Source organism: Aplysia californica, unplaced genomic scaffold, assembly GCF_000002075.1.
Source record: "Aplysia californica isolate F4 #8 unplaced genomic scaffold, AplCal3.0 scaffold00061, whole genome shotgun sequence".
NCBI classification, from domain to species: Eukaryota; Metazoa; Mollusca; class Gastropoda; order Aplysiida; family Aplysiidae; genus Aplysia; species Aplysia californica.
This window is the reverse complement of record NW_004797331.1, coordinates 569,962-595,588: the sequence shown is the minus strand read 5'-3', so window position 1 is coordinate 595,588 and position 25,627 is coordinate 569,962. Positions and strand designations below refer to the sequence as shown.

Below are 25,627 nucleotides of genomic sequence, written 5' to 3'. Positions count from 1 at the left end.
AACAAATGAACGATTCTTGTATTTTAGTTTGACACCCTATGCGTTCTACGTCATAGGAAGTTGTGGCGGAAATATTCAAAACCTTTGTTTACTAACACGCAAGGGTTGATCATCTCGTATTCAGTCAGTTAACATATCAAATTCCTAAATTGATTTCAGGGTCCTATCGACGTTCACGATGTAATACTCAGCGTTGTCTGTGTTGTGTTCGATCGGAGAGGCCTATCCCATTTAAACTTCAACATGCTGCGGTAAGACTGGCTGTCACGAGACGAGAATTTACCCTGCTGCCTGCTGATCAAAGCCAAAGTCGGCCAAAGCAGGATGAGTAACTTCCGTAACGAGCGACCACCCCATCAAACACAATAAAGAAGAGGCCTAGACCTAACCCTACCCCTAACCCTAACCTTACCCCTACCCCAAGCCCTCAATTTTGCTGTCTTATAGTGGTCGCTCGTTACGGAAGTCCTCCCAGCCTGACTCCCACCTGACCTCTCGTGGGCCGATTAAATCACCTAGGCCCATGGTACTTACCATGGTTCAGAACGAATAATAATAATAATTACGAAGTGTATAGATTTAGATCTAGAAATCTAGATCTAGATCTACAGACACCGTAACCGGGAACAAAGTCACGAAGTATGGCCACCTCTATTCTCACCCGGGGTGAGAATAGTGCAGGCGAGTCTTTTGGCTATTCTCACCCGGTGCGCGTTCACCGTTATAGCTTAGATCTAGGCCAACAAATTTTGCGTTCACCCACAGAATTCTGCACTGTGATAACAGAAAAATTGTAGAATTTTGTGCTGTGAACAAACGTTCCATTACAATTACAACTGTACTTGTAGCCTACTAAAAGCGTACAATTTTGTCTGTGGGCAGTGGAGAGAGAGAGAACAAAACAAAATGGCGACCCGCGTAGTTCGGCTCGATTCGAAAAGTTAAATAGCCGTAGCATCTTTGTAAACAACCAAATTAATTTACTTTTGTCTTTTAACATCATTTTTTAACTTTGTTTTGGTCAATTTGATCGTCCACACCGATAGACAGTATTCAGAAAGAGACAGAGAGAGAGAGAGAAGAGGGGAGGAGTAGATCTTGCGAGAACTTCCGGGCGGGTGAGAATAGCCACTTTCACGAAGTATACAGACCCGGTAGGGGAAGTCTTTTGTGATTTCGGAAAGTTTCAGCGCCCAGACCCGGTAGAGAAGAGAAAGAGAGTGTGTGAGTGTGAGGAGAGAGGGGGGGGGGGAGGGGAGGGGTAGAGAACAGGGGGAAGTGCTAGACAGTGGAGTCCACTTTTAACGAGTCCTGGAACAACGAGAAGTCTGTTATTAAGACACTTTTCTAAAACCCCGTTTTTTTCCCTTCTTTTGCAAATATAATACTGCTATAGAGCTCAATCGGACAAACGCGGGAGTCGGTTATAGCGGAATATTGCTGCTGCTGTGCACAGCGCACAGGCCAGTTATACACATATATATAAACCTAGCCAGTTGAGAAACCTGTTGGTGATCTAGCGAAACCTAGGACCTTACATCAACTCCTTGAGCGAAACAAAGAATAGGAGAGCCTACGTTTGCCAACAATGATGGCCTGAGCGAATGAGTGGGGAGGGTGTGGTAAGCGCAGACAAGCAGAACGCATCGTGTGATAGGCCAGCCTAGAGTCTAGATTATCTAGGCCTACCACTACCCATGTCCTCACTTCTCCGATGCGGGAATGGAGAGGTCACAATGACAATGCTGTGATGGATGGAGTGAATGTGTTGTGTAGTAACGTGTGCAAGCAGACGAAACACACCACGGGTGTGGTGGGGTGGGGGACAACACGACAGGCGAGTTCGCCTAGAGCGCATTCTTTCTGATCGCCAACGCCGTGCTGTCAACATTGCTAGCGCTTGAGAAAGAAACCTGATTCAATTTTTGATCAAGTAAGACCTAGAGGTCATGTTGAACAATGTCATCGTCAGGGTAGATAACAAAAAGAAATAAACAGAGAACACCAAACTGATAGATTAGGCCTACTTTATTATTTCCATTGAATTTATTACTGGATTCCTTATAACGAGAATCCTGGTATAACGAACATTTCGCACCGGTCCCCTACGTCTCGTTATAATAGGATTCCACTGTATTACCATGCCCTAGTTGACAGGAGGGAACGAGAGAAATATAATATAGAGTGGGAAAGTAGGTGGGGTAGAAAGAATTTAGACAGATAAAAACAAAGAGAAGGCAAGCGATACACAGACAGAGAGACAGAGAGAGAGAAATAGATCTAGAGAGGGTGACTGCTTTCTTGATTGAAATTATGACTTAAATTGCTCTTTTCTTCAAATTGTCTTATATTATGGGTTCCTTCAACTCTAAAACGGAGGAAAAACGATCGTTCATCGAAAAGACATCCGCAGTCTTCATTCAATTTATGGCCGTCTTTATTCGGACTCGAGTCCGAATAACATTTTTTCATATATTCGGACTCGAGTCGGAATTTAAAAAATTCATATTTCGAATATATGAAAAAATGTTATTCGGACTCGGGTCCGGAAAAAAGGAAGTGTGTCTTCGTTCTATAGATATTTAACATTCAGTGCTTCCAATTTTCCACCATTTTTTTAGTTTCCCCCACACCTTATCTGCCAATCCGATGCCCGCCGCCTCATTGATACCCCCCCCCCCCCCCCCCCCGATGTTTCCCACTTTCTTTGTTGTAGAAAAAGGTAAAATTGATAACAAATCTTTCCTTATCCTTTCTGACTCTCTGTCTTGCATCACCTCACTCACAAACTACACACTCTTACACCCAAAAATAGTTAGGCTACAACAGAAAATCCATACACTATCCGAAACAGGAAAAAACATCATGTTCGCATGGATCCCAAGCCATGTGGGCATCCGAGGAAACGAGCAGGTAGACGACCTGGCGAAGAAAGCCTCATCCCTTCTGCTGGGATCAACGACAAACACTCTCCCACAGACTGACTTTAGAAATAAAGTCAAAAAGTACACCTCCAGTCTGTGGGAGAGCCACTGGGAAAACCAGAAAAATAATAAATTATACGAAATTAAACCCAGACTAGAACAGCGAAATCCTTCGGATCTCTCCAGAAGAGACGAAGTCATTTTTACTCGATTGCGCATCGGACACACGGCCCTGACTCACAAATACCTCCTGCAGGGAGAGGAGAAGCCGTTCTGTGTCGGATGCGACACAGATTTTACCATTAGACACATTTTAACAGAATGTCTAGACTTTGGAGAGATCCGAAGGAAATATTATAAATGCAAGAAATTGCAGGATATTTTCTCCGTCGTTGTTCCCAGCAGAATTTTAAATTTTATAAAGGCCATTGGCCTTTATGGCGAGTTGTAAAGTGAATCTGATATTATTTAAAATTTTTATTGTTACTTAAAAGTTGTTTTAGATCACAAATGAATTTACACCGAATTTGAATATTTTAACTTTTTAGCATTTTAAAGTAAACTAGTTACCAGTCGTGAAGTGAACTTTCGCAGAGGTGAACAACTTGTGTTTCGCGCGCTCATATGACCTTAGCAGTTGCGAGCGCCGTAAAACCTTATACTACTACTTTTATCACTCTTGCCAATGCGTGGGGCACAGGCTCCTTCTCTCTTGCACTAGGCCTATCAAGGCCTAGTGCACGCCGAATTCAAATAGTGAAAAAAAAAACCTAAGTAAACAAAACTCAAAAAAATTAATTTAACTTGGTAATCGGGCCTTAAAATGGGTTCCCCGCGTAACTTTTGCAAATTTTGGGTCGCTGATCACGAAAATCTTATTATTTCTTAAATTTGGCCAATATTTAAGAAATTTTTGGAATGCATTTTTAACTCCGCCTAGGCCAACATCAAAGAAGCCGCCTTATGCGCCGGATGAGTCCCGTCCTGGTGCGGTGTCTGTTTTGAAGCAAAAAACTCGACTGTGGGGTGGGACAGCCCTAGGCCTAGGCCTATCCCATGACAGGACTGTAATAGTGAGGTAGAGATTTAGATTCTTGCCTCGATTCTCGGAGTCTAGGCTAGGAACTAGGCTTTAAAAAAAAGGAGACGGGAGGCGTCGACCCTGGGCGGAGTCGAAGCTTAGAGTCTGGGAACATGGAACAAGATCGATTCTTTGAGTCCTCATTTGGAGTCGAAAGAATCGATCCCAGAGTCGATCTTGCCCTGGCCTACAGGAAGCCGGAGTCACGAGTCACAGGAAGTCGGAAGTAATGTCATGCTGGACAAGAATCAGAGTCCGAATAACATTTTTTCATATTCGGACTCGGGTCCGAATAGTCACTTCGTTAATTTATTAAATATCTAGGCCTCGAAACTAGATATGATTTACGGAGTGTCTACGTACACGGTAACCGGGCTCGTAGCCTCAGTGTCTACGTACACGGTAACCGGGCACGTAGCTCAGTGTCTACGTACACGGTAACCGGCAACCGGGTGCCTCTCACTACGAACACGGTAAGCGGGTATTTAGTTTCGTGAGAGGGGGGGGCTTGAGCTAGGTGCACGGTAACTGCTTTGCTCCCTTCATGACGTTGACATTAATTTTTCCTTTTTCATCGTGTAGTCACAATGTCGCATACACGATAACCGAGCGCGTAGTCTCAATATCTACGTACACGGTAACCGTGTACTTAGTTGTGGGGGGGTGCGGAAGGGGGCTTGAGCTAGGTGCTCGCACGCCACGGTAACTGCTTCGCTCCCTTCATGACGTTGACTTTTTCCTTTTTCACCGTGTAATCACAATGTCACACAAACGGTAACCGGGCTCGTAGCCTCAATATCTACGTACACGGTAACCGGGCGCCTCTCATTATCTACGAACACGGTAACCGGGTATTTAGTTTCGTGGGGGCTTGAGCTAGGTGCATGGTAACAGTTTTGCTCCCTTCATAACCTTGACCTTTTTCCTTTTTCACCGTCTAGTCTCAATGTCACACACATTGTAACCGGGCACATACCCTCAATATCTACGTACACGGTAAACGGGCGTGTAGTCTCAATGTCACATACACGATAACCGAGCGTGTAGTCTCAGTGTCACATACACGAAAACCAGGCGCGTAGCCTCAATATCTATATGGCTCTTTTCGTCTATGCAGACGGTCAATTTAGCTTAAGATGGTCTCAAGGTTGTCTTCAAGCAGCTTCTTTCATGGCTAATTCTTCCTATGTTTGAAGCGCAGATTCTGTCGCAGTGCTTGCATGTCAGTGTCGTAGATCGAAGCTCTGTATTTCCGCTGTTTTCCTTTCGTCGTTGGCGCTTCTCAGCCTGTTTGTTTCTAAGGCTGTTCTCTAGCATTTTAGTTCTTTCCTTTATAATTTTCCTCCATGTTTTCCGGTCCTCAGCTATATCTTCCCAGGTGTTAACATCTACTCCAAGTTTAGATAACCTGTTTTTGCAGGTGTCTTTGTACCTCAATTTTGGTCTTCCTCTTTGTCTCTTTCCCTGGGCAAGGTCTCCATAGAGAAGTTGCTTCGGAGTCCAGTTGTCTTCCATTCTCTTGACATGGCCAAGCCATCTCAATCTTTTTAAACACAGGATAGTTGTCATGCTCTGGAGGTTTGCCCGTGCCAACACTTCAACATTTGTAACCTTGTCACGCCACAAAATGCCTAAGATCTTGCGGCAGCATCTGAGATGGAAAATGTTGAGGCGCTTTTCTTGTCTGCTGTACAAGGTCCATGTTTCAGATCCTTAAAGGAGTGTGCTGAGGACACATGCTTCGTAAATCTTGATCTTTGTTTTGATGGTTAATCTTTTGTTTTCCCATACTCGTTTTGTCAGCCTTCCAAAAGTTGTTGCTGCTTTCCATATCCTGATGTTGATCTCATAATCAAGTGAAGTTGTAGAGCTGATGGTAGACCCCAGGTAACAGAACTTGTCCACTGTCCCAAGTTCCTTGTCATTCAGCAATATATGGCTCTGCTCTGCACCTTCTTGGGTAAGGATGACTGTTTTCTTAACACTGATGACCAAGCTAAAGACCTTGCATGCTGTTGATAGGCGGTTTGTAGGGTTGATTCACTGTGAGCAACAAGAGCAGCATCATCAGCGAAGAGAAGGTCTCGTACTGTAGTTTTGTTGATCTTGGTCTTGGCCTTGAGTCGAGCAAGATTGAAGAGCGACCCATCAGTTCTCCAGTGGAGGAAGACATCCCCTGGTGACTCTTTGAATGCGTGTTGCAGTAAGACAGCAAAATAAGTGCTAAAAAGGGTTGGTGCTAAGACACAACCCTGCTTTACTCCGCTATTGATGTTGAACCGTCAAACTGAATGGAGGCCTTCATATCTTCGTGGAATGAGATGATGAGCTGTAGCAGTAGCAGTATTGGGGGACAGCCAATTTTTCCAAGCACCATGTACAGTCCTGATCTACTGACTGTATCAAAAGCCTTTGTCAGATCGACAAACGCAGTATGTAATGGCAGTTGTTGCTCCCTGCATTTTTCTAGTAGCTGACGAATTGAAAAGATCATGTCCATTGTTGAGCGGTATGATCTGAAACCGCATTGGCTCTCTGGTAGGACTCTTTCTGCTAGTTTCTGAAGTCACTTCAGGATGATCCTAGCGAAAGCTTTTCCAGTGATGCTTAGCAGTGAGATACCTCTGTAGTTGTTGCAATCTCCTTTGTCCCCTTTGTTTTTGTAGAGTGTGGTGATTTTGGCATCTCTCATGTCATGTGGAATTTCTGCTTTCAGTTCAGCCAACAAGTCGTTAGTAGCTTGTAGAGATATGGGAGGAGAGTCTCTTTGTAAAAATTGTTCTCTTTCAGCACTTCAGCAGGTATGTTGTCATTTCCTGCTGCTTTTCTGCAAGCGAGTACATCATTATGTACACGGTAACCGGGTATTTTGTTTCAGGGGGGGGGGGCTGCGCTTGAGCTAGGTGCACGGTAACTGCTTCGCTCCCTTCATGACCTTGACCTTTTTCCTTTTTCACTCCGCTTTTTGTGTGTTGTGAGAGGAATGTAATCCCCAAAATGATCCCAATCTACCCCCTGTCATCTTTCCTAAGGGAGAGCAAAATGCAGTGACACTGAAAATCTGCGAATCTGGAACAGAAAGCTAAAATATAGATGTTTACAAAACATTTAATACTGTCACGAGAGAGAGAGAACGAGACTCAGAAAACAGAGAGAGGGGGAGAGAGAGGAAGGAAGAGAGAGGGAGAGAGAATAAAAAAGTATGCACTTGATGAGGTCATTACTCTCTTAAAACAAAGGACAATGAAACAAACGTACTATCAGACTATCACCAAGGAGATCCTTGACTATCACCCATCCAATGAAACGCTGACCTTTTGGTATAAAAACACGGCTTACTAGGTATGAGTATGACGGATCCCAATTCCGTACAGGGCTTGCACCAATGCACGCTTTTCCGTAGCAGGAAGCTCTAGTAATAATCAAAATTCTAAATACTAAAATTTGCTTCCAAGTTCAGTTTTTGTCATCCGATGTTGCCTTCAACCCCACCCCTCCCCCCGACTGTACCTTTTAAAAAAATCAATAATCCCACCATTCCAGAGCCCTATACTTCGTGCAGCGCACACTTTGAATGAACTTTGGTGACCCCAACGATCACTGGTACTGCGAAGGTACAGGTTCACTGACCGGTCACGATGTCGAGCCCGACAAGACGCTTGTATAACTTTCTTTTTTTCCGCAAGTAAAAGCACAGGACAATGATTTATTTTCCTGGCGACACAGCGTTTGTAATGCACAACCTGTATGGTACAAATGTTGTGTTAATCAGACTGCTAACGGCAAATTTCTGGGAGGTAAAGAAAGCGAAAGTAGATCGAGCTTCGGTACCTCCCATACACTTACGCTTGCCGCCAAAGCGCCTGTTCATGCCTAAAACTTTCTTTTGTTTTCGAAAAAGAGTTAGCACTTGCAACACAATAAGTTCATATAAGTTAAGTGCCGAAGATTAGAGGTGTTAGTGTTTCAAGAGAGTAACAAACACAAAAAGAAGGAAGAGAAAGATAAGGATGATAGATGTTGAATATATGAGAGAAGGAGCAGACCACACCAGAGCACCCACCAGCCACCCACTAATACTATCTTTACACACATCACACTTACAATCACTCACAAAAATACATAGACATAGAGAGGGGGGGAGGGAGAGGGAGAGAGAGAGACACACACACATCATGCATATATACACGTGTGAATAGCCTCTATATATGTATAATTAATACATAGCATGTCACACACACACAAATCACACAACACGACGGCAGCCGGCAGCCTTACTTGGATACTTGGATATATAGAACTGGGGTCTTAGGAAGACGGGTTGCTCCGTGCTTCCTCGCCCCTCTTCATGAGGGTCCATTTCAGTGTGGGCAGGCTGATTGTCTCCATCATCAGCTGGTTGTTGTAGTGTTTGATGAGGTCACGCAGCCTGCTCCTCCTACCTTCACCAGGCTGCACTCCTTTCGCAATCACAATCTCCTTCGTGAAGGAGTCCTCTTTATGGCTGCTGGCTAGGTGTTCTTGGACAAAGACTACTACAGTTGGACGGTCAACTGTCATCAACCCCGATGACCATCATTTTTCTGTGTTGTTGTAGAATAAGCAAGGGACGGCAGCCTGCCCGCTCGGATTAGATCTATTTTCTTTGCAACTTGCAGAACTGTTTGGTTCGGTTGTCTGTGATTGTGCAGCACCCTTCTTCCGCCCAGATTGATTCTGATGCTGTACACTACGTAAACTGAGAAGAAGAAGAAGTCTAAGAGTAGGTCTACATCAATTTGGATACAAATGCAAGTTCAAACAAAGTTCAACGACGCTGTTTAAGTGATTGACTGTTTCGATCCGGATTATTTCTTTATAAGTTTTGTAAGCACAAGAAATTAAGCACTTACAAGAGATTTGACTCAATAGGACGCTGACCCGCAAATGGAGTAGAACTTGATCAAGGGGAAGGAGCTTGGAAACTGCCAGTGCAAACCATGCACTATGCAAAATCATCACTGTTTTTTAGAATCACAATCAGATTCCGCGGCGGGCTTCCCCCTTGCGAGGTCAAACGCAAACAAGATGGCTGTTACTATAAATATCGGCCAATGGCGTTTAATTGTCGTTCTCTAATCATCCGCTTGTCCAACCTGTTGTTACCTTTTAAGTTTTTAAAAGTCTTTATTTTCAATTTTATTACTTTCTATAATAAATTAAACTGATCAACTCCGAAGACCATCATTTTTCTGTCTTGTTGTAGAACAAGCAAGGGAAAGCCCTAATAAAAAGCAACGTTGGTTTATGTCCTTTTGGTGTTTTTTTTTAGATTTTTCCGGCGAGGCAACTTGAAAAAAAGACGGAGTGCATCGTGTCCTAATCTTGCCGAGTACGAGCCAGTCACCGAGGATGGGTCTTACAAGAGAGCTGAAGATTTATTTGATTCTTCCAGTGGGTCTGAAGAAGTAGAAGGTATACATGTATATATGTTTTGATAATTGGTTCCACTGCTTTTCTACTCAGTGTACATTGCCTGTTTTAGTACTTTTGAGGAGGGGTTAATTATTAATGATGACACCAGTGCATACTATATAATACAAATATTGGCTTCTGGTTTTGCTTCATCAGATCTGGCCTGGCAGCCCATTATTCATTAAATAAATGATCAAATCATAATGACTTTCTCAGTCCATTTGTGCAAACAAAAGATCTGACCATGCAAAGCGTAGTAGAAGCCTTTTGTTTTCTTCCAATGTATCAAAAGTATAAAATGATCACCAAGAATCTGGGATTAACGGAGGATATTTTTGTGCGAGTTGCTGGAGAAAGTCACTGGTCCATCTTTTCTTTTCACCTGTTGCTTTTGTCCTTCCTTCCTATTTTTTTTTGTTGTTTTTTTTGGTCACCAATGTGTTACCTTTCACCACTTAACCTTTCTTGTTTATAACAAACTTTCAGAAACTGAGAGCGAGGAAGCTTTTGCTAGTCGGCAAGAAAGGCTTACAGCACAGCGGTCTATTAGACGAGTGCGGCAGAGAGAGAAAGCTAAACAGGAAAATGTGGAGAAGAGTAAGTAGCATTTCACTTTCTGCTTCAACCATCAGTAAGTCTGAAAGCATAAAAATTTGACTTGAAAAAAGCCTGTTATCAATTGTTTATTACGATTTTATAAATGAATGGATTTACCTTAAGAGTAAACTACAATTGGAGCATACCGACATCTTCAGTTGTTTCAATGTTGAAGATGAGAAGAATTAAAAGAAAGTGACCCATTTGATGCCATGATGCAAGCAACCTTTTTTAATTTGGGAAGTGTACTACTATTCCTTAACTGCTATTGTTTTGCATACTCTGCCAAATTATTCCTTCCAAGTGTTTTTGAGAGTGCTTATATAAATGTTAGTTCTGTGAGTGCTTAGAAGAACAGATGTACACTTTATCCTTCATTCTTGTCCATCTCCTTAAATTTTGCATTTGCCTTCGCTACTCTTTGTTTCCAGAAACTTGAGACTTCACATTTGCTCACATTTACATTTAAACAATGTGTTACAGTAGTCTCCGCCTAAACGCACGCTCCGCTCAAACGCACGCTTTCGTCATCTGACGGGTTTTTTTACTATATAATTTAGACATGCAAACGCACGGTCACTCCCTCTAAACGCACGCTCCGATCCGCGAAACACGCCGACAAGTTAAGCTTGGCGAGGGGAAATTTTCACTACAACGTGCACCGCCTGCATAAGACAAGCCTAGAATTTACTAGAAAACGGGATATTTGGTGAGAGTGCCCCTCACACTGTACAAAGAGAGTGACGGACTGCGCATAGGTCTCGATCTAGGGCTGGTCGGTTAAATGTTGGGGGGTGGGGGGGGGGGACTGAAATGTTTTTTGATTGGTCACTGGAAATGTATCTTTGAGAGAAGGTTTCTGACTGGTGTTTGAGTGACTCTGACTGCGCGTAATGTTTAGTTAAATTTAGGCCTGATGCGCGACACGCGCGAATGCCGTAAAACACTAGACAGGCCTCTATAGGATTTTAAAGATTAGCCAAGTAAGCCTATTCAGCTGTACTCGTAGAATTTATAAAGTACTTGTTTAACGAATCACAAGAGAAAATGTTTCTCGGGGATGATTCTGCATGAATTTACAGTCGGGGGTGGTCGCTTGGAAAGCCACGTGGCTGGTCCGTCGTCTCTGTGACCATCACCGCAAAGTTTCCTCTTAGGCTATCTGTTCCCGACGTTTACAGTGCATATTCATTACATTGAGTTTGTATTTCTCCCCCTCCCCATTCAACGCCTTTGTATTCTTAACCCCTGTCGTGGAATCCTTCACAAAACAGTCACGTGTCGTCACATTATCTGCCAAAATGACCCCTTCCCTCCAAGGGAGGTCACTAGAGTAATAAGGAATTGAGATGACTGTGTCCCTTCCTCCCCTTGCAAAGGTTCATGTAAACGCATACTCCGTATAAACACACGCTAAGGAGCCCTCCCGAGCACCGTGCGTTTAGACGGAGACTACTGTACATATATCTATGTGGAGGCTTTTCAAAGGCTTCTTTTTCATTTTAGTTGAAGTGCCTGTTAGTGAGCTTATTAGCCATGTATGTTGAATGATGGACATTTAGTTGTAGTTTTAGTCTTCAGTGAATCTTGGTTACCGTTACATATTATGGCTTCTTTTCTATGGTGTGTTCTCACTGAAATTTCTGATTGATTTATTTGATCTATCCATAGATCTGATATCCCTGAATGATTACTTGGGTAAAATGTCTGAACTGAAAATGTGGCTGCAGGAAGAGGTATGGAACAATGTAATATTGTTATGTCCATGTTTTTGCATGTATTGTAAAATCTCCTGTTTTACCCTTCTACTTGTTCACTTTGACATTTTATAATTCATTAATGTAAAGGCATTTTTTAATAGGTCTCATGGAGACTTACAAATTAATATGAATTCATTGATTAGGTAGACCATCAATGTGTGTCTTCTTATTTCTTTTGCTTCAATATTTTCTTGTATTGATGAACTCTTGCTAGTTACTTGAAAGTTTTATTTGCTTTCCACACAGAAAAGGAAAAATGTAGATGCCATGAGATCACCAAAATTACGAGAATACTACAAAACCTTCATGAAACTGTGGAACAAACGGAAACTGCCCCCGAAGTACTATCGTGGATGCTCAGTGGATCTGCCTGATGCGGTTTCTGAGTCCCCAATGTCAAGATACACGGCTGTTGTACAACCTTCCACTCCAACTTCGCTGGCTGTCCTTCCATCTGCCTTAGACATCAGTATTGATATGATGGAGGAGGGTGCCGCTGAGTCCCAGTTTTCAACGTTTGGGAAATCGTGCGATGCAGACTGTGCCCAGTCAGAGGCTTCTCAAACCCAGGTGAAGTAACTGTTCTTGTGTGAAGGGGTATGAAAATCAGTAATAGCATTTCATTTCATGTATGAGGTATGAGATTCAGTATTGACATTTTTGGGTGGTTTGAAGTATGAGGTTTGGTAATGAAATTTTTGGGTGGTTTGAAGTATGAGGTTCGGTAATGACATTTTTTGTATGAAGTTTGCTGACTGCTTACTGATCCCATAATCCAAGAGGATCGTAGGGGGCTCGGTATGATAAGAGGTGCCTCCACTTTTCACTTTTTTTTCTCCTTTTTTTTTGCGAGTGCCTGAGTTTAGGAGAACGATTTCCCTGTCCACTGCGCAATGTTGTGGGTCCACCTCTTTCTTTGCCTTCCTCTCTTTCTCCTCCCCTGCACAGTTCCCTGAAGAATGGTCTTGGATAGGCCGCACGATTTTGTTACATGACCATACCAATTCATTTTTCTTCGGTTCACAGTAGACTGCAAGTTTCAATAGTGGCTCATATGTTGTTTCACTTTACTGTGCACTTCCTCATTTTTGATGTGGTCATTGACTGAGATGCCAACTTGTCGTCTAAGTTTAAAGAATCTCATTTCAGCTGCTTGGATCTTTCTCTGCAGCTCTGCCATCAAGGTCCATGATTCACAAACATACAGAAGGATGAAGATGTCGAGGACATAGAGTAGTCTGATTTTGGAATTAACTGATATGTTTCTGTCTTTCCATATTGGTCTTAGTTTTGTAAGTGCCCCTGTTGTTTGTTCAATTCTTGCATGGACTTCTGGCTTGGTTCCTTCTTGGCTGATGATAGCACCAAAGTACTTGAACTGGTTGACTGTTTCAAGCTGTTGACCATTGACTGTAATTTTGGTCTTACTGGGTTCGTCACTATTTCTCATCAGCTTTGTTTTCTCTGCATAAATTTCCATGCCATATCTAGTTGATGTTTCATCCAGTCATTTCTCCAGTCTTGCGAGTTCTTCTTCATTTCCTGCCGGTCCGTCAATGTCATCGGCAAACTTGAGGATAGTAACTATTCGTCCACTAATGCTGACTGTGCTCGTATGATTTTAAAGGGCATCAGTCATGATTTGTTCAAGGAAGATGTTGAACAGAGTAGGTGATAGCAGTCAACCTTTGCGTACACTGACGGTAGTGTTGAACCATTCTCCTATTTTCCTTTTGGCGACGACTGCTCTGATAGCTTTGTTGTGCAGCTGTATGAAGCATGAGATTCAATTATAACAATTCTTTTGTGAAACAATATTAGATTCAGTTATGACATTTCTTATGTGAAGAAGAGTTTCAGTGATTTAATGGCATGTCTTGTGTGAAGTATGATTTAGTAATGACAATTCTTAACTGAAGTGTGAGATTCAGTTATTACATTTCTTGATAATCGTAATGCTAGACAGCTTCTCTTTACTGGATTTTGTTATGTGTTGAGACCCAGAAAAATCTTTTATGAATAAATAAAATCTTACATTTTGAGATTTTATTGTTATGATGCATGCTATCCTATGCAATTTACACTTTCAATTTCGGATTCTCAAGTGGTTTTGATTTATGATCATAATTTGTGTCTTCTTGTGTAGGTGCAATTTGAGAGGGAGGATTTCGTCTTTAAACTAATTGGGTCCTTTCATTTGATAATGAAATACCCAAAATGTGTTCAGACATAATGTTTTTGAGAGATCTAACATCAACCGGAGAAATTTCAAATATTTGAAGAAAGAGCCCAGAAGACTTATAGAAGGGCTATTTTTTAAATTTGTTTAAATGTATTGTAATTAGGCTTATTGGATGCAATAAGTAAGTGAATAAATAGTCATCAGTCTTTTTTTGTGGTGGACTCTTGGTACTGGTACTTGAAAAAGTTAGATATAAAAACATCAGCCTCACCACATGAAGCATCCACATTTTCATTTTACCAATTTGTGAACTTCCAACTTGTACAACATGTACACCTCAATCAAAATCTCAACCGAATTGGAGTAAAGCAGTCTGATGCCTGCCCACTATGTGACTACCCCTCAGAGACAGTGGAACATCATCTGTTCTTCTGTAGAAAACTAACTGATTTGAGGGGATGTTTTCTTCCCAAGCTACCCCACACATTTAACTTCCTCTACTCCTCAAAACAACAATTAGAACAGACATGCAGCTATTACAGAATGGCATCATGCAGAAGAGTTAATGCTCAGATGCTAATGGATCGCTAACAACCAATTTGTGAAATGAAGAAATGAGAGGCAAATCATGATTGCCGATATATATCTTGTTTCAGATCTGGGTTTTGGAGAAGAAAATGATTATCTTTTTCAGAGCCACGGTAATGACTTGTGGATTCATTATGACTTGTAATGTCTTTTAATTTTGCAGTATGACGTCCCGCCTTTGTCTACAAAAAGTCAGACTCTTCCTAGCTGTTTGACCAGACAACAGCCCAGAACGGTGGGACATTTTTTCACAAAATTTAGCTTGTTTTTATTGTTCCAGTGATGCACTTTTCTGTCAAATTTTAAGAAGTGACAGCTTCAGGCCCACTTCTACAGATGAATAAATATATTTAAATAATTATGATATTCTGTTTTTGGTCTTTGATGGAGAAAGTTACTTCTAATGTTATAAAGTGCTGAGCAGTAGAAAAAGCATATTTGTGAAGCTGCTTGGTGAAATCAGGCGCTCGTCAAAATAATAAAACCGAAGAAACTGATATTTTTCTGTCCGTTTGGAAATTTTAATTGAATTTTCGTTTTTTGACTCAGCACCTGTAAGGTCCATTTAAAAACACATTGCTGTGTGGATTTTACTGAAAAATGTTGATTTACAGCAGAAAAATGAAAATTTGCAGTTTCTAAGGACTCTCAAGTTTAAGAAGTCGCCTAACTTTAGCAGACATTTTCTCGCCAATTTTACCTCTAAAACCACACTTCCTTCAATCGCAAATATACCTCAACTTCTACTAAAGATAGATGTGTACTTTTTTATTGAAAGATAAACAAATGAACAAGCTTTAAGATAACTCTACATGCCCAAAAATTGACGAGCACCTGATTCCGCCGCATCATGACACATTTTATTTTATCAAATAAATGCCTTTCTGTTGTCTTTTTTAAGCACTGTCCCCAAAGTATGTTTGCAAAACTAGTATATCTGTCTTTCTCATGCTGTTTGCATGTTTTTAAAATAAGTAGTAAAGTTGAAGTTTTTTATGACATGCCAGTCTGATGTTGTTTAGAGCCTGTGACAGAGTCTATGCTATGATGAACTCGTTTGCTTCTCAACAACCTCCAAGCTCTTGAATATGAACAGTTAAACTCTCTGACTAAACGTTTTATAAAACTGAATGAGGATTCTCGTTGTCTTTTTCCTGACAGGCATCGCTGAAGAGAGCGAGTCCCCAGAGATTTGCTACAATAACCAGAGGGTAGGTCTTTTATCCTGCTTTGTGCCCTTAATCATCATTATCATCATAGGCTTTTCTCACCCACCCTGGACAGGATTATAGCTCCCAACTACTCGTCTTCGGCTACAGCAGGGCTACCCATCTTTATGAATTTGGCGGAATTGTCACCATTTTTATTCAATTTTATGAAAATATGATCATATGTTATTGTTGTTATCGATCCAGCAACAGAAAAATATGATCATAATACCCCTAATTCCGTTTTTGAAATAAATTTTGGCTATCCCTGCTCACTGCCAATTTTCCCAGTGTTTAAGGGGAGAAAAACTACCAGACCCGGACAGTCTACATCACTAGTCACGTAGAGATGGCTAACTTTTATTTTGCATCCTCTTTGCCATGAGCCCTTGTAGTCCACTTTGCCCTTAGAAAATCATTGGACTTTAGAAGTGCTTAATCCAAGAATAAGATAAACATTATGTTGACAGGGTGTTAGCAAATTCCTGTCTTTTTGTGCTGTGTGACAGCAAAAGCTAGTGAGAGATTTTAGCTGTATCCATACTTGTTTTGGTCCCTTGACCATAACTGTTATCTTTCGTCTTTTAAAAGCTTTGAATAACAAATATAATGCCTTCAGCATTTAAGGCCAGCCTGTTGTGTTAAAGTTTCGGTCATCATCATAATTATCACTGTCTCTCTCACCCTGCATTAAGGTATAGGGCATAAACAAACACTTTCCACATTTCTCTATCCTGAGCTAGACAAATTCAACATTAGTATTATGACAAAATTAGGATCCTTCAATATGGTTCTGCTCACAGCTATCATAATGCTGTTATAAAACACTCTGTGGTGCATGTCATATGGTTCATACAATTGCCAAGATCGGATTGTGCTAGGAAGTACTTAGTAACATGAGTACAGCATCTTAGCTGGCGATGCTGGATGTATGATGTACAGGAGCTGACAAAAGGGGGTTAATGATTTGATTTGAGTTGGTGGGGGCATTAAATGTTTACAAATATACTGCAACTCTAGCATTTTCCTGTAGCACCATGATAGTACTGGTATCTCTGCTTCAGGTCTTCTACTTTCTTTAGCGTTCACTGAAACCGTTTAGCAACGTCTGAAAGAGCATTAATCAGTACCATCAGACTGAGTTTCCAAAGTCACATAAATAGATCAAATGGACTAGAAAAACTGCTGCTGTGAGGACTGATAAAGGGAAAGAAAAGCAGAGGAAGACAGAGAACAACATACACTGATATGGCCTGAACAACTTTTTGACAAATAAGACAATGAGAACAACAAAGCTGATCAGGGAGACTGACAACAGGAAGGAGTGGGGTACCATGATTGTCAACGTCTGCTCCAGATCTGACACGTGAAGAAGAAAGTTCTGTTTGATGGCACTCACAAGCTTTGAATTTGAGTTTGTCTTTGATTGTTCACTCTTCTTTTGACTTGAAATTTGTTCACCTCTTGTGCGGATAACAGCTCTTGGAACCCATCTCTTCACCTTCAGGATGACTAAATCTGTTCAGTATAGTTTATTCTGTTTCACTGTTGCCCCCTTCAAAAAACAAAAAAAATGCCGTCCAACGTGTTATCTCTTTATCTCCGTGGGAGGTAAACCCACTACGCCGGGCCCCTTTTTTTGGTGCTAAACTGCTAAATCTAAATATGACAAAAACGTCACTAAATGGGTCATTAAATCAAAACAAGTTAACCTATTTTGATAGTTCATCTATTGAATGAATTCCAAATAAAAGAGACCTATTTTTGGCAATTTCTGAAAAGTAATTTGATGTTGAAGTCGCCGTAAAGGAATGTGCCTGAGCCGCTGTCAAATGCTTACGGCAAAACAGTTCCGACAGCAAAACAGTCTCTCTCTCCCCCTTCACCCCCAAACAGGTTATTAGCCTTCTTAAAATTTGTGCACTGGAAGGCCTTTCAGTTTTCTAGTGTACAGTTATGGGCATCAAATGTAATTACTCATTCTCATACTTGCTATTTTCAGGACTCCAACTAGTATGTTCTATGTGAAAGGCGATCCCAAGGTACATGCTGTTTCTTCACCCCAGTGCCCAGAGATTCCAAATACACCCACGCCTAATGCCACAAGGACTCTGCCATACAATTTTCAACCAGGTAATTGGATATATACTCACCTACATAAAAATTGTTCTTTATCATAAGAGTTTAAACCTTATAATTATTTGCAAGAATTTTAGATTGGGTAATTGTTTTTCTCACCTGACTTTTTAACCATATTGTCAAACGTCTGCTGGGACATTTCAGTGACCCATGCTTAGAACTTTTCAAGGGCCCCTGAGCAAATGTTGAGTTCCTGAATCCTGTCGGCTTCGCTGACTGTTTATGATGCCAGAGGAGAGAGAGAACCATATAGTCTCTCAACCGCACAACTTTTGCTCCGATGAATATCTGCATAGTTATAGAGCTTGTGGCTGGTCTTACTTGGGTTTTATTTTTTTAAATTTTCATTTGTATTCTTTTTTTTTTATTTCCCGGGGGGGGGTTATTCTTCATTCTTTGCTAAAAATAATCAGCAGCTGGTATTTATGCTAAAATTACTCTTCCACTAATAAAAGTTAGGAAAGGAATTTGGCATGCTGCTGTTCATGTAGGGGATGTCTGGGATTTTGGTCTAACTGTTTGTAATAAAAACCTGAAGTTGTGCAAACAAGACAGGGTTGGAAGGGGGCTACTGTTTAACAATGTCCTGAAAAGGACCTGCTTAACCTCTCTCTTTGCACATTCCTGGACTTGGAATCATCCCATGTTACAATTTCTATAGAGGAGCATTTTGTAGGTTTCTCCACGTATGTGCTATGCTGGTGTATGATTGACCTTCAAGCTCAATGTTTTTTCCCCCTTTGTTTCAGGGACAGGGGTTCAAGGATGTAACAATAAAAGCCTCTTGGAGAAGTTGCCCAATCAGTTGAACAGGTCCTCAAGTGAAAGCCCTGTGTATTCTTGTGTGAAGGATGCCATACCATACAGCACAGGGAGCCCTAAGTATGCAGAGATCACTGATGACCTGTGCCGAGATAGGACGGAGGATGATGTCTTCTGCGACTACACCACGTTGTCCCCTTTTAAGCGGATGGAGAAGCTGAGCTTTCTTTCAGAGCCTACAAAGAATCATCCTCTTAACAGACGCCGTTCGAAAAGTTTGGAGGACATTTATGCCGTACCTTCTAAGCTGAGCTCGTTTGGAGACAGACAGGCCATTCCCGAAGAGAATTCACCTGTCTGGGAGAAAACTCCTCCTGTGCCAGAAAAGAAGTATAGTCCCAGAGAGTTACTTTCTTCCTTCTTAAGCATGAGGAACCGGATGTCTCCACTTGCTCAAAACAGTCTTCCTGAACGCCCTCCGCCCAGAGTCATTACCAAACCCAGCTTTGCAGAACCGGAGAATATGGAAACCTCCCAGGATTTTATTGATTCCTTTTCTGCCAAGAAAAGCCCACAGAAGAGGAGGTCACAGGAAAGTATTGCTCAAAGTGAAGAAATGCCTACACAAGGTAAAAGATCTAAACCCAGCAATCTCTCCGCCACTCTTGCCTCATCTGGTTCTCGCAGTACTCTCTCAGTAAGCCGAACTAGTTCGGTCTCTTCCACGTCATCAGCTCAAAGTTCTGAGAACCGGCCACAAGCGAAATTGTCTATTTTAACAGGTAGCCTTAATCCTACAACAAGAAGTCGCAAGTATAAAGAACCTTCTGTTAGTCAGCTTACACAAGAAGAGAATAGACTGGAGAAAGATGATGGTCTCGATGTTATTCAAATCCAACAACTAGAAGAATCTCCGAAATTCCCACGCCGCAGACTCAAACGGAGGTCATCCGGCCTGAGCATCACACCTGGTAAAGGTCTTACGTTTGGGAGAGTTACAAAGGGATGTGCGTCGTCTCCTCGTAGAGTGTCGTTTGCTAAAGATGTCAAGGACACAGAGGGAAGACCAACTCCACGTAGATCTAATTCCAAACGAGGTTTTGGCGTGTCGAGTAATCCTCCTGTCACCAGGCAGTCTCAGGAGAGACAACAATTTGAAACTTTCATTGCAGCTCATGTCTCTCCTCCCAAAAAGTCTAACTCTCCAGTCAAGACCAACAGCCCAAATATGAGTCCCACGAAATCAGTCGCTGCTATGGTTGGGAGACTGGCACCTCACTTACAGAAGAGATTCAAAGATTCATTTAAAAAGGACCTTGAGAGTACCATCTGTACTGATAACAATAGTTTGCAATCTCAGGATAATCCTGCAAATGAAACTGTCAAGAATAAACCAGTCACTTCAATTCTTAAAACCGAAGCCTCAACACTGTGGGCTGGTCCTGACAGAATAGAGAGCGAACCACGTGGCGAGTTTGAAAAGGATATAAGTATTTCTCTCGACAAAAACTCTGCTGGTAGAATATTCCCTCCCTCTCCGCAGAGGCAAGTTGGTAGGCGTGTTTTAGGCCCTCCGACAACCTCAAGCGCCAGTCTGAATTCAAACAGCAGTCTTAATTCAAATGCCAGTTTAAAAAAAACTTCAGAAAATATTAAGGTAGACTCGGGATCAGGGCAAAAGTCTTCATTCAGATTCCCTAAGAAAGCAAATTTACCTGAGAAGACAAGCAAACCAGTTGCATCTCAATCTCAAAGTCTCAAAAAGACCCAAAGCACTAGAGCATCTGTATCATCATTACCTAAATCTGTTAACTTGTTAGTAGCAAAGTTTACTGAACGCACCGCAAATCTTTGTGCGAATGAAGTCAGTGAAAGTGATGGCTACTCCAGCAACGAAGATGTTTTGAACTCCAGACCACTGTCTGTGAAGTCTGAACTGACTGTTGAGCTGCAGAAGCAGTCTTCTGAACCAGGAAACGCGACAGATGCATCTAATAAGAACACTGTAAGCATGCTTGAATCAGAAGTTTCCACAAGTAGCAGTAAGAAGAATTTTTCTCTAGACCTATGTTCACAAGAACTTATAAATGGAAACAGTCAGGACACAATGGCTAAAGAAAGCGATAGCTGTGTGGATGACTCGTGCAGTGACAGATCTTCAAGCTTATCACAGCTTCATGAAAGTGATAGTGGCCTTGGTGGTGAGGCGTCCAATCCCAGGGTGGTGAGGAAAGGACAGCATGAATTAGAAACTGCCCTGTGTCCAGAAGAAAAACCTCTTAATGTAAAAAGAACTGTTGGCGTTGACAGAAAATTAAATGACTGGAATGAACATAATAGCGGAAAAGATGTTGGTGGGCCCGAAGCCTCACACTTATGGAAAAAGAATCCTGTCAAATGTCTGTCCAATGTTGTGCCTCAGCAGAGATCTCAGCCTTTAAGGTCAGATTCTTTCAGAACTTCTATTGCCAATGCTCAAAGGATTTTTGAATTTACAAATACAGGACAAGGTAGCTCTTGTCTAACATCTTTGATATCTCATTTAGATGAACCAGGCAAGTATCAGTCAATGGAATGTGGAAGTAGTTTTACAGAGCAAGATAATATCCATGAAAAGACAAATGCTAAAGATGAGGATGCATCTCCTCCTGAGGGCCCAGCAGCTTCAACATTACCTCATATGGATCATAGAGACTCAAAGAAAAAAGAGAATGGTCTTATGAAATCGCCATTCACAAAGAGCATTGAGACAGGTGCAAATGAAGACAAAATGTCAATGGAATTAGATATTGACAGCCCAGTGCCTGACAAAACAGATGGTGAAGAATTAGAGACAGCAGAATGTTTGAAGAGAATGGAGAGTATCAGAGCAAGTCCCAAGGTCGTGGAAAACGATGGGTGGATAACGGAGAGGAGAAGAAGTAGCAGAGGAAAGAAGTCTCAATCGTTCCGCTCTGCCCACAATAGGTTCCTGTTGCGCTCATCATCCAGAGAGGAAGCTCTGTCACCAGAGATACAACAGCCTCAAAGTGCAGAAGTCAAGGTTGGGCAAGTGGGGCAGGAGTTGTCCTCCGTGCTAAATGCTTCAGATAACAACATTGTTGCAGATATGAATATCTTATCTACTCCAAAGTCTAGTAAACCCCCTTCCATGACCCCACAGTCTAATTCATCAGAGGTGAATACAAAGCCAAGGGAATCTCCTCCAGTGACTGCTCAGTGTGCTTCCAGTGCCCAAAGTTTACGTAAGAAGGCACCGCCCATAAAGCCAAAACCTGCTGTTCTGCCCAAACCATCCAAGTTTACTAAACCAGCTAGCTATAAATTAAATGTTAACAATTTTGTTAATGCTTCAGCTTCCCAGCGACGAAAGTCAGGAGCTCGGAGGAGCTCAATGACAATGAGGCGAGAGTCTGGTGGAATGAGGCGAGAGTCTGGTGGGATGAAGGAAAACTACATCAAAAAGAATATCAGTGCAGTGAGAAGAGATTCGGGGCGGTCCAGTGGCCTATCTAATGGAACTGTGACTAAGAAAAATAGTTTAGCTCTCAAGGACAGCAGGGAGACACCTCAGAAAGACAGCCCAATCTCATCTCGGAGAGATAGCAGTAAAATCTCGGCTCAAAGAGGTGGAAAAGTCATGCCTCGGAGAGACAGCAAACCGTCAGTCGGGAGGGATTCTATTAGTACTCTGAAGAAAGACAGCCTTGGCGTGGCAAAAAGAAGAAGCAGCAGAGGAGGGAAAAATGAAGATGGCGGCCATAAGATTGCCAGTTTTGCAGAGAGGAGGAAATTTTTCCAGCAACTGCAGGAAAAGGACAAGAGTAAATCATCTAATGTAAAGCCTCTGTCTACGAGAAGCTTTAGGATAAATGGGCGTGGAGTGCAGGCCCATCAGAGTGGGCCAGCATCTGAAAGTGTGGCAGATAGTAGAGTGCTGAGGGTGAAGACGCAGGACAAAGTGAAACCTCTGACTCTCTCCCCAAGTAGTGAGATGGACATCTAAATGAAGATTTCCCCAAGAATAAGGATGTTTAGTTCTTGTTTTTTACTTTTAAAATTTTTTCATTTTAGCATCTTTTACCGAACTCTCTGAGGTCTATTTATTGTTTCTTGTAGCTCACATGAGTACAGTGATTCCGTTTTTTAAGTGGCATTCAAATAATTTTGAGCACGCTAGTGTGTCATAGTATTTTGTTTGTGAAGTTGCACATTTAAAATTTACTCTTTTATTTTGTTTTCATGATGAAATATGCCTTGAGGATTAGTTCTCAGTAAGATACTAAGAACCAATTTTGCTGTTGTTTTGAACTGGTTCAACTGGAAATTCAGACATGGCAGGAAATGCTCTTTCTAAGGCTTGGCTGCTTCACATTCTATTTGAATTTAACTCTGTCCTGCCCACGGAAAATCATTGAGTTTTATAAAATGCCAGCTATGTAAATTCACCCTACCTCAGGCCTTATTATTTCTTTTGTTATTACTTAGACTATTTATCTTTTCATATATTTCAAGCTTTTTTTTAATTGTTTAAATCAATTTTCAGTATTTGGGTTATAGTTTTAGCCATTTTGTCAGACCAAGTAGCACATATTTATATAAATGCTTTAATGTCTTAATTGTCCAAATTTCTGCTATTCACAATGACGGTTATAAATGACCCATGGTGGTTCGACATAGCATCCCTGTGTGAAATCCATGGAAGTTTTTAATGGGAAATGTATAAGTAGATTAGTTCTAAAGGTTTTGTAATCGTATTTTAATCAGCAAAAGCTTGTTTGGGATTAGTATATTTAGATTGTTTTTGTGATACTATAAAGTATTCCCTTGAACATGTATATATTTATCAGCCATTCTTAAAAGGTGGACCAGAAAGCATTCACAGATAAATCTATAGATGATGATTTTTTTTTCGGAGTGGCAAGTGGCCCGATCTGGGGTAGCTAACGTTTTGCTACTCAAATGAATTCGGTCGATTAACCTGACGCTTCTGGCCCGTGGCGATTTCTGCGCCTGTTCCGGGCGAATGAATTCGGTTGATTAGGCAAGCCTGCGGCTTCTGGCTCGTGCGGATTTCTGCGTATGTTCCGTTAAATCGCGTGATCAATCGCACAAGATTCACAGTCACTGCTTGTCCTCCAAGTCAAGAGTCGGATCGGTAAAACATGGCAGCTGAATTATATGTCGCAAAGACTTTCCAAAGTTTTAGAGAACTAAGAAACAATTTCTAAATTTTGCCACTTTTCACATGAACGCATTTGTAAACAACAGGGATCAGTAATTCTAATAACAAACACCCCCCCCCTTCTCTCGTTTCCCTAGGTCTTCCTTTCCCCCCCCTTCTCTCTTTCTCGCTTTCTTTTTCTCACTCTCTCTCTTTCTTTCTCTCCCCCCTCTCTTTCTCTATCTGCCCGCAGACAAAATTTTTTGCTTTCACCTCAGCGCTGGAACGTTTGTTTACACTCATCATGGGCCGTCACGCGCTAAAACGAGGTAGATCTAGCATCCACGTGTCGTTCGGACGCGAGATAGGGCAATTGATACATCTTAGTAGTAGTTAGACAATCTTTGATAACATCACGACGTTGCATTTCTATTGTTAGTAACTTTGTCACCGGCATTTTGATGGATGATAATAATTAAATAATAAAGAGTGATAGATCTAGGGGATCTAGTCAACTCGTGAGGGAAACCTCGGAAGACGACAAAATTAGATGTCGGAAAAACATATTCTATGATCTGTTTTGGGCCAATCACAGAAGTGTGCTGGGTGGTCTCAATAGCTTCATGTGGCCGTGTTTACGCTGCCTAAGACTAAGACTAGATCTAGGTGACCCGCTCCGGGTGGGCAGAAAAATGCTAGCCACCTGAGGTCGCAGATATCCCCATGGGCCAGTAGCGTCAGGCTAATCGACCGAAATCGGTCGAGTAGCAAAACGCTAGCCACCCCAGATCGGGCGACTTGCACAGGTCTTTTTTTTTCTTCTTAGTTTGCAATCTAGAAGATCGACACTTGTTCAGGAAAGTTGAGTTATTTTTAAAACATCACAATAATTCCCATGTGTGCAACTGTCATGCTTGTGTAACGGTATGGCATACAGATTACAAGAATGCATTTTCCTTCATTTTTTTTTCTTGGCAGTGCTAGCAAACATTATTCATGTTAAAGTACCGATACAGTCGCATTGAAACAGTGAAAGTTTTTCTTTCTAGTGTTCAACTTGAGGATTATTCTGATCTCTCATCCAAATCTGCCTCCCAGGATAGCATAAGGTGGTATCCTTGTTCATACAATAGCCCCTGGGTTTAAAAAGGGGACACGTTTCAAAATTCCAACTGGAAAGTTTTCTTGTTGCCACTGACACTTTTTGGTCTTTTAATTTAATTACGTGCCCTGTGAGTGTCTTGGTATTGATGACTAAACTTAATGATTGTAAAAGACACCCTGTTTATAATCAGACGAAAACAAACACATTTTAAAAGAAAATCATTAAAATTTACATAGCAAAGTTTTGAACTATAATAATAATAATAATAATAATGAAGATCATTTCTATAGCGCCCACTCCCGTGTAAACACAGCTCTAGGCGCTTTACATAAAGGCATGTACGAACAATATTCACGCTCGTGACGCACACACATACTCATACACACACATACTCATACACACACACATACACACACGCACGCACAAACACACACACACACACATACACATCTACTTGCTTATCACACGTGCACGCTTACACATCGTCACGAAATGAGCACATATATAATAAAATAATATACACAATGCAATTCACAAAATATGTAAATGGATCCATAGTCTTTACATAACAATGTACTGAACATGAATCTACTGACTTAGAAATGATGTCATTAAATGGGTCTTTAAAAAAAAATTTTTATTTAGATTCAGATGTTGTATGTC

The 25,627-nt window shown here is 41.5% G+C and overlaps 1 protein-coding gene across 1 annotated transcript; it reads left to right on the top strand.

The window, feature by feature from the left end:
• Positions 1 to 77: 77 nt before the first annotated feature.
• On the top strand, positions 78 to 23,994 carry LOC101852606 (microtubule-associated protein futsch). Its single transcript, XM_005093322.3, has 9 exons — positions 78 to 251; positions 9,317 to 9,459; positions 9,946 to 10,056; positions 11,728 to 11,792; positions 12,063 to 12,386; positions 14,750 to 14,821; positions 15,748 to 15,797; positions 17,797 to 17,927; positions 18,683 to 23,994. The coding sequence occupies exons 1-9, from the start codon at positions 244 to 246 to the stop codon at positions 22,699 to 22,701; spliced, it is 4,923 nt and encodes a 1,640-aa protein (XP_005093379.1). The 5' UTR covers positions 78 to 243; the 3' UTR covers positions 22,702 to 23,994.
• The last annotated feature ends 1,633 nt before the right edge of the window (positions 23,995 to 25,627 follow it).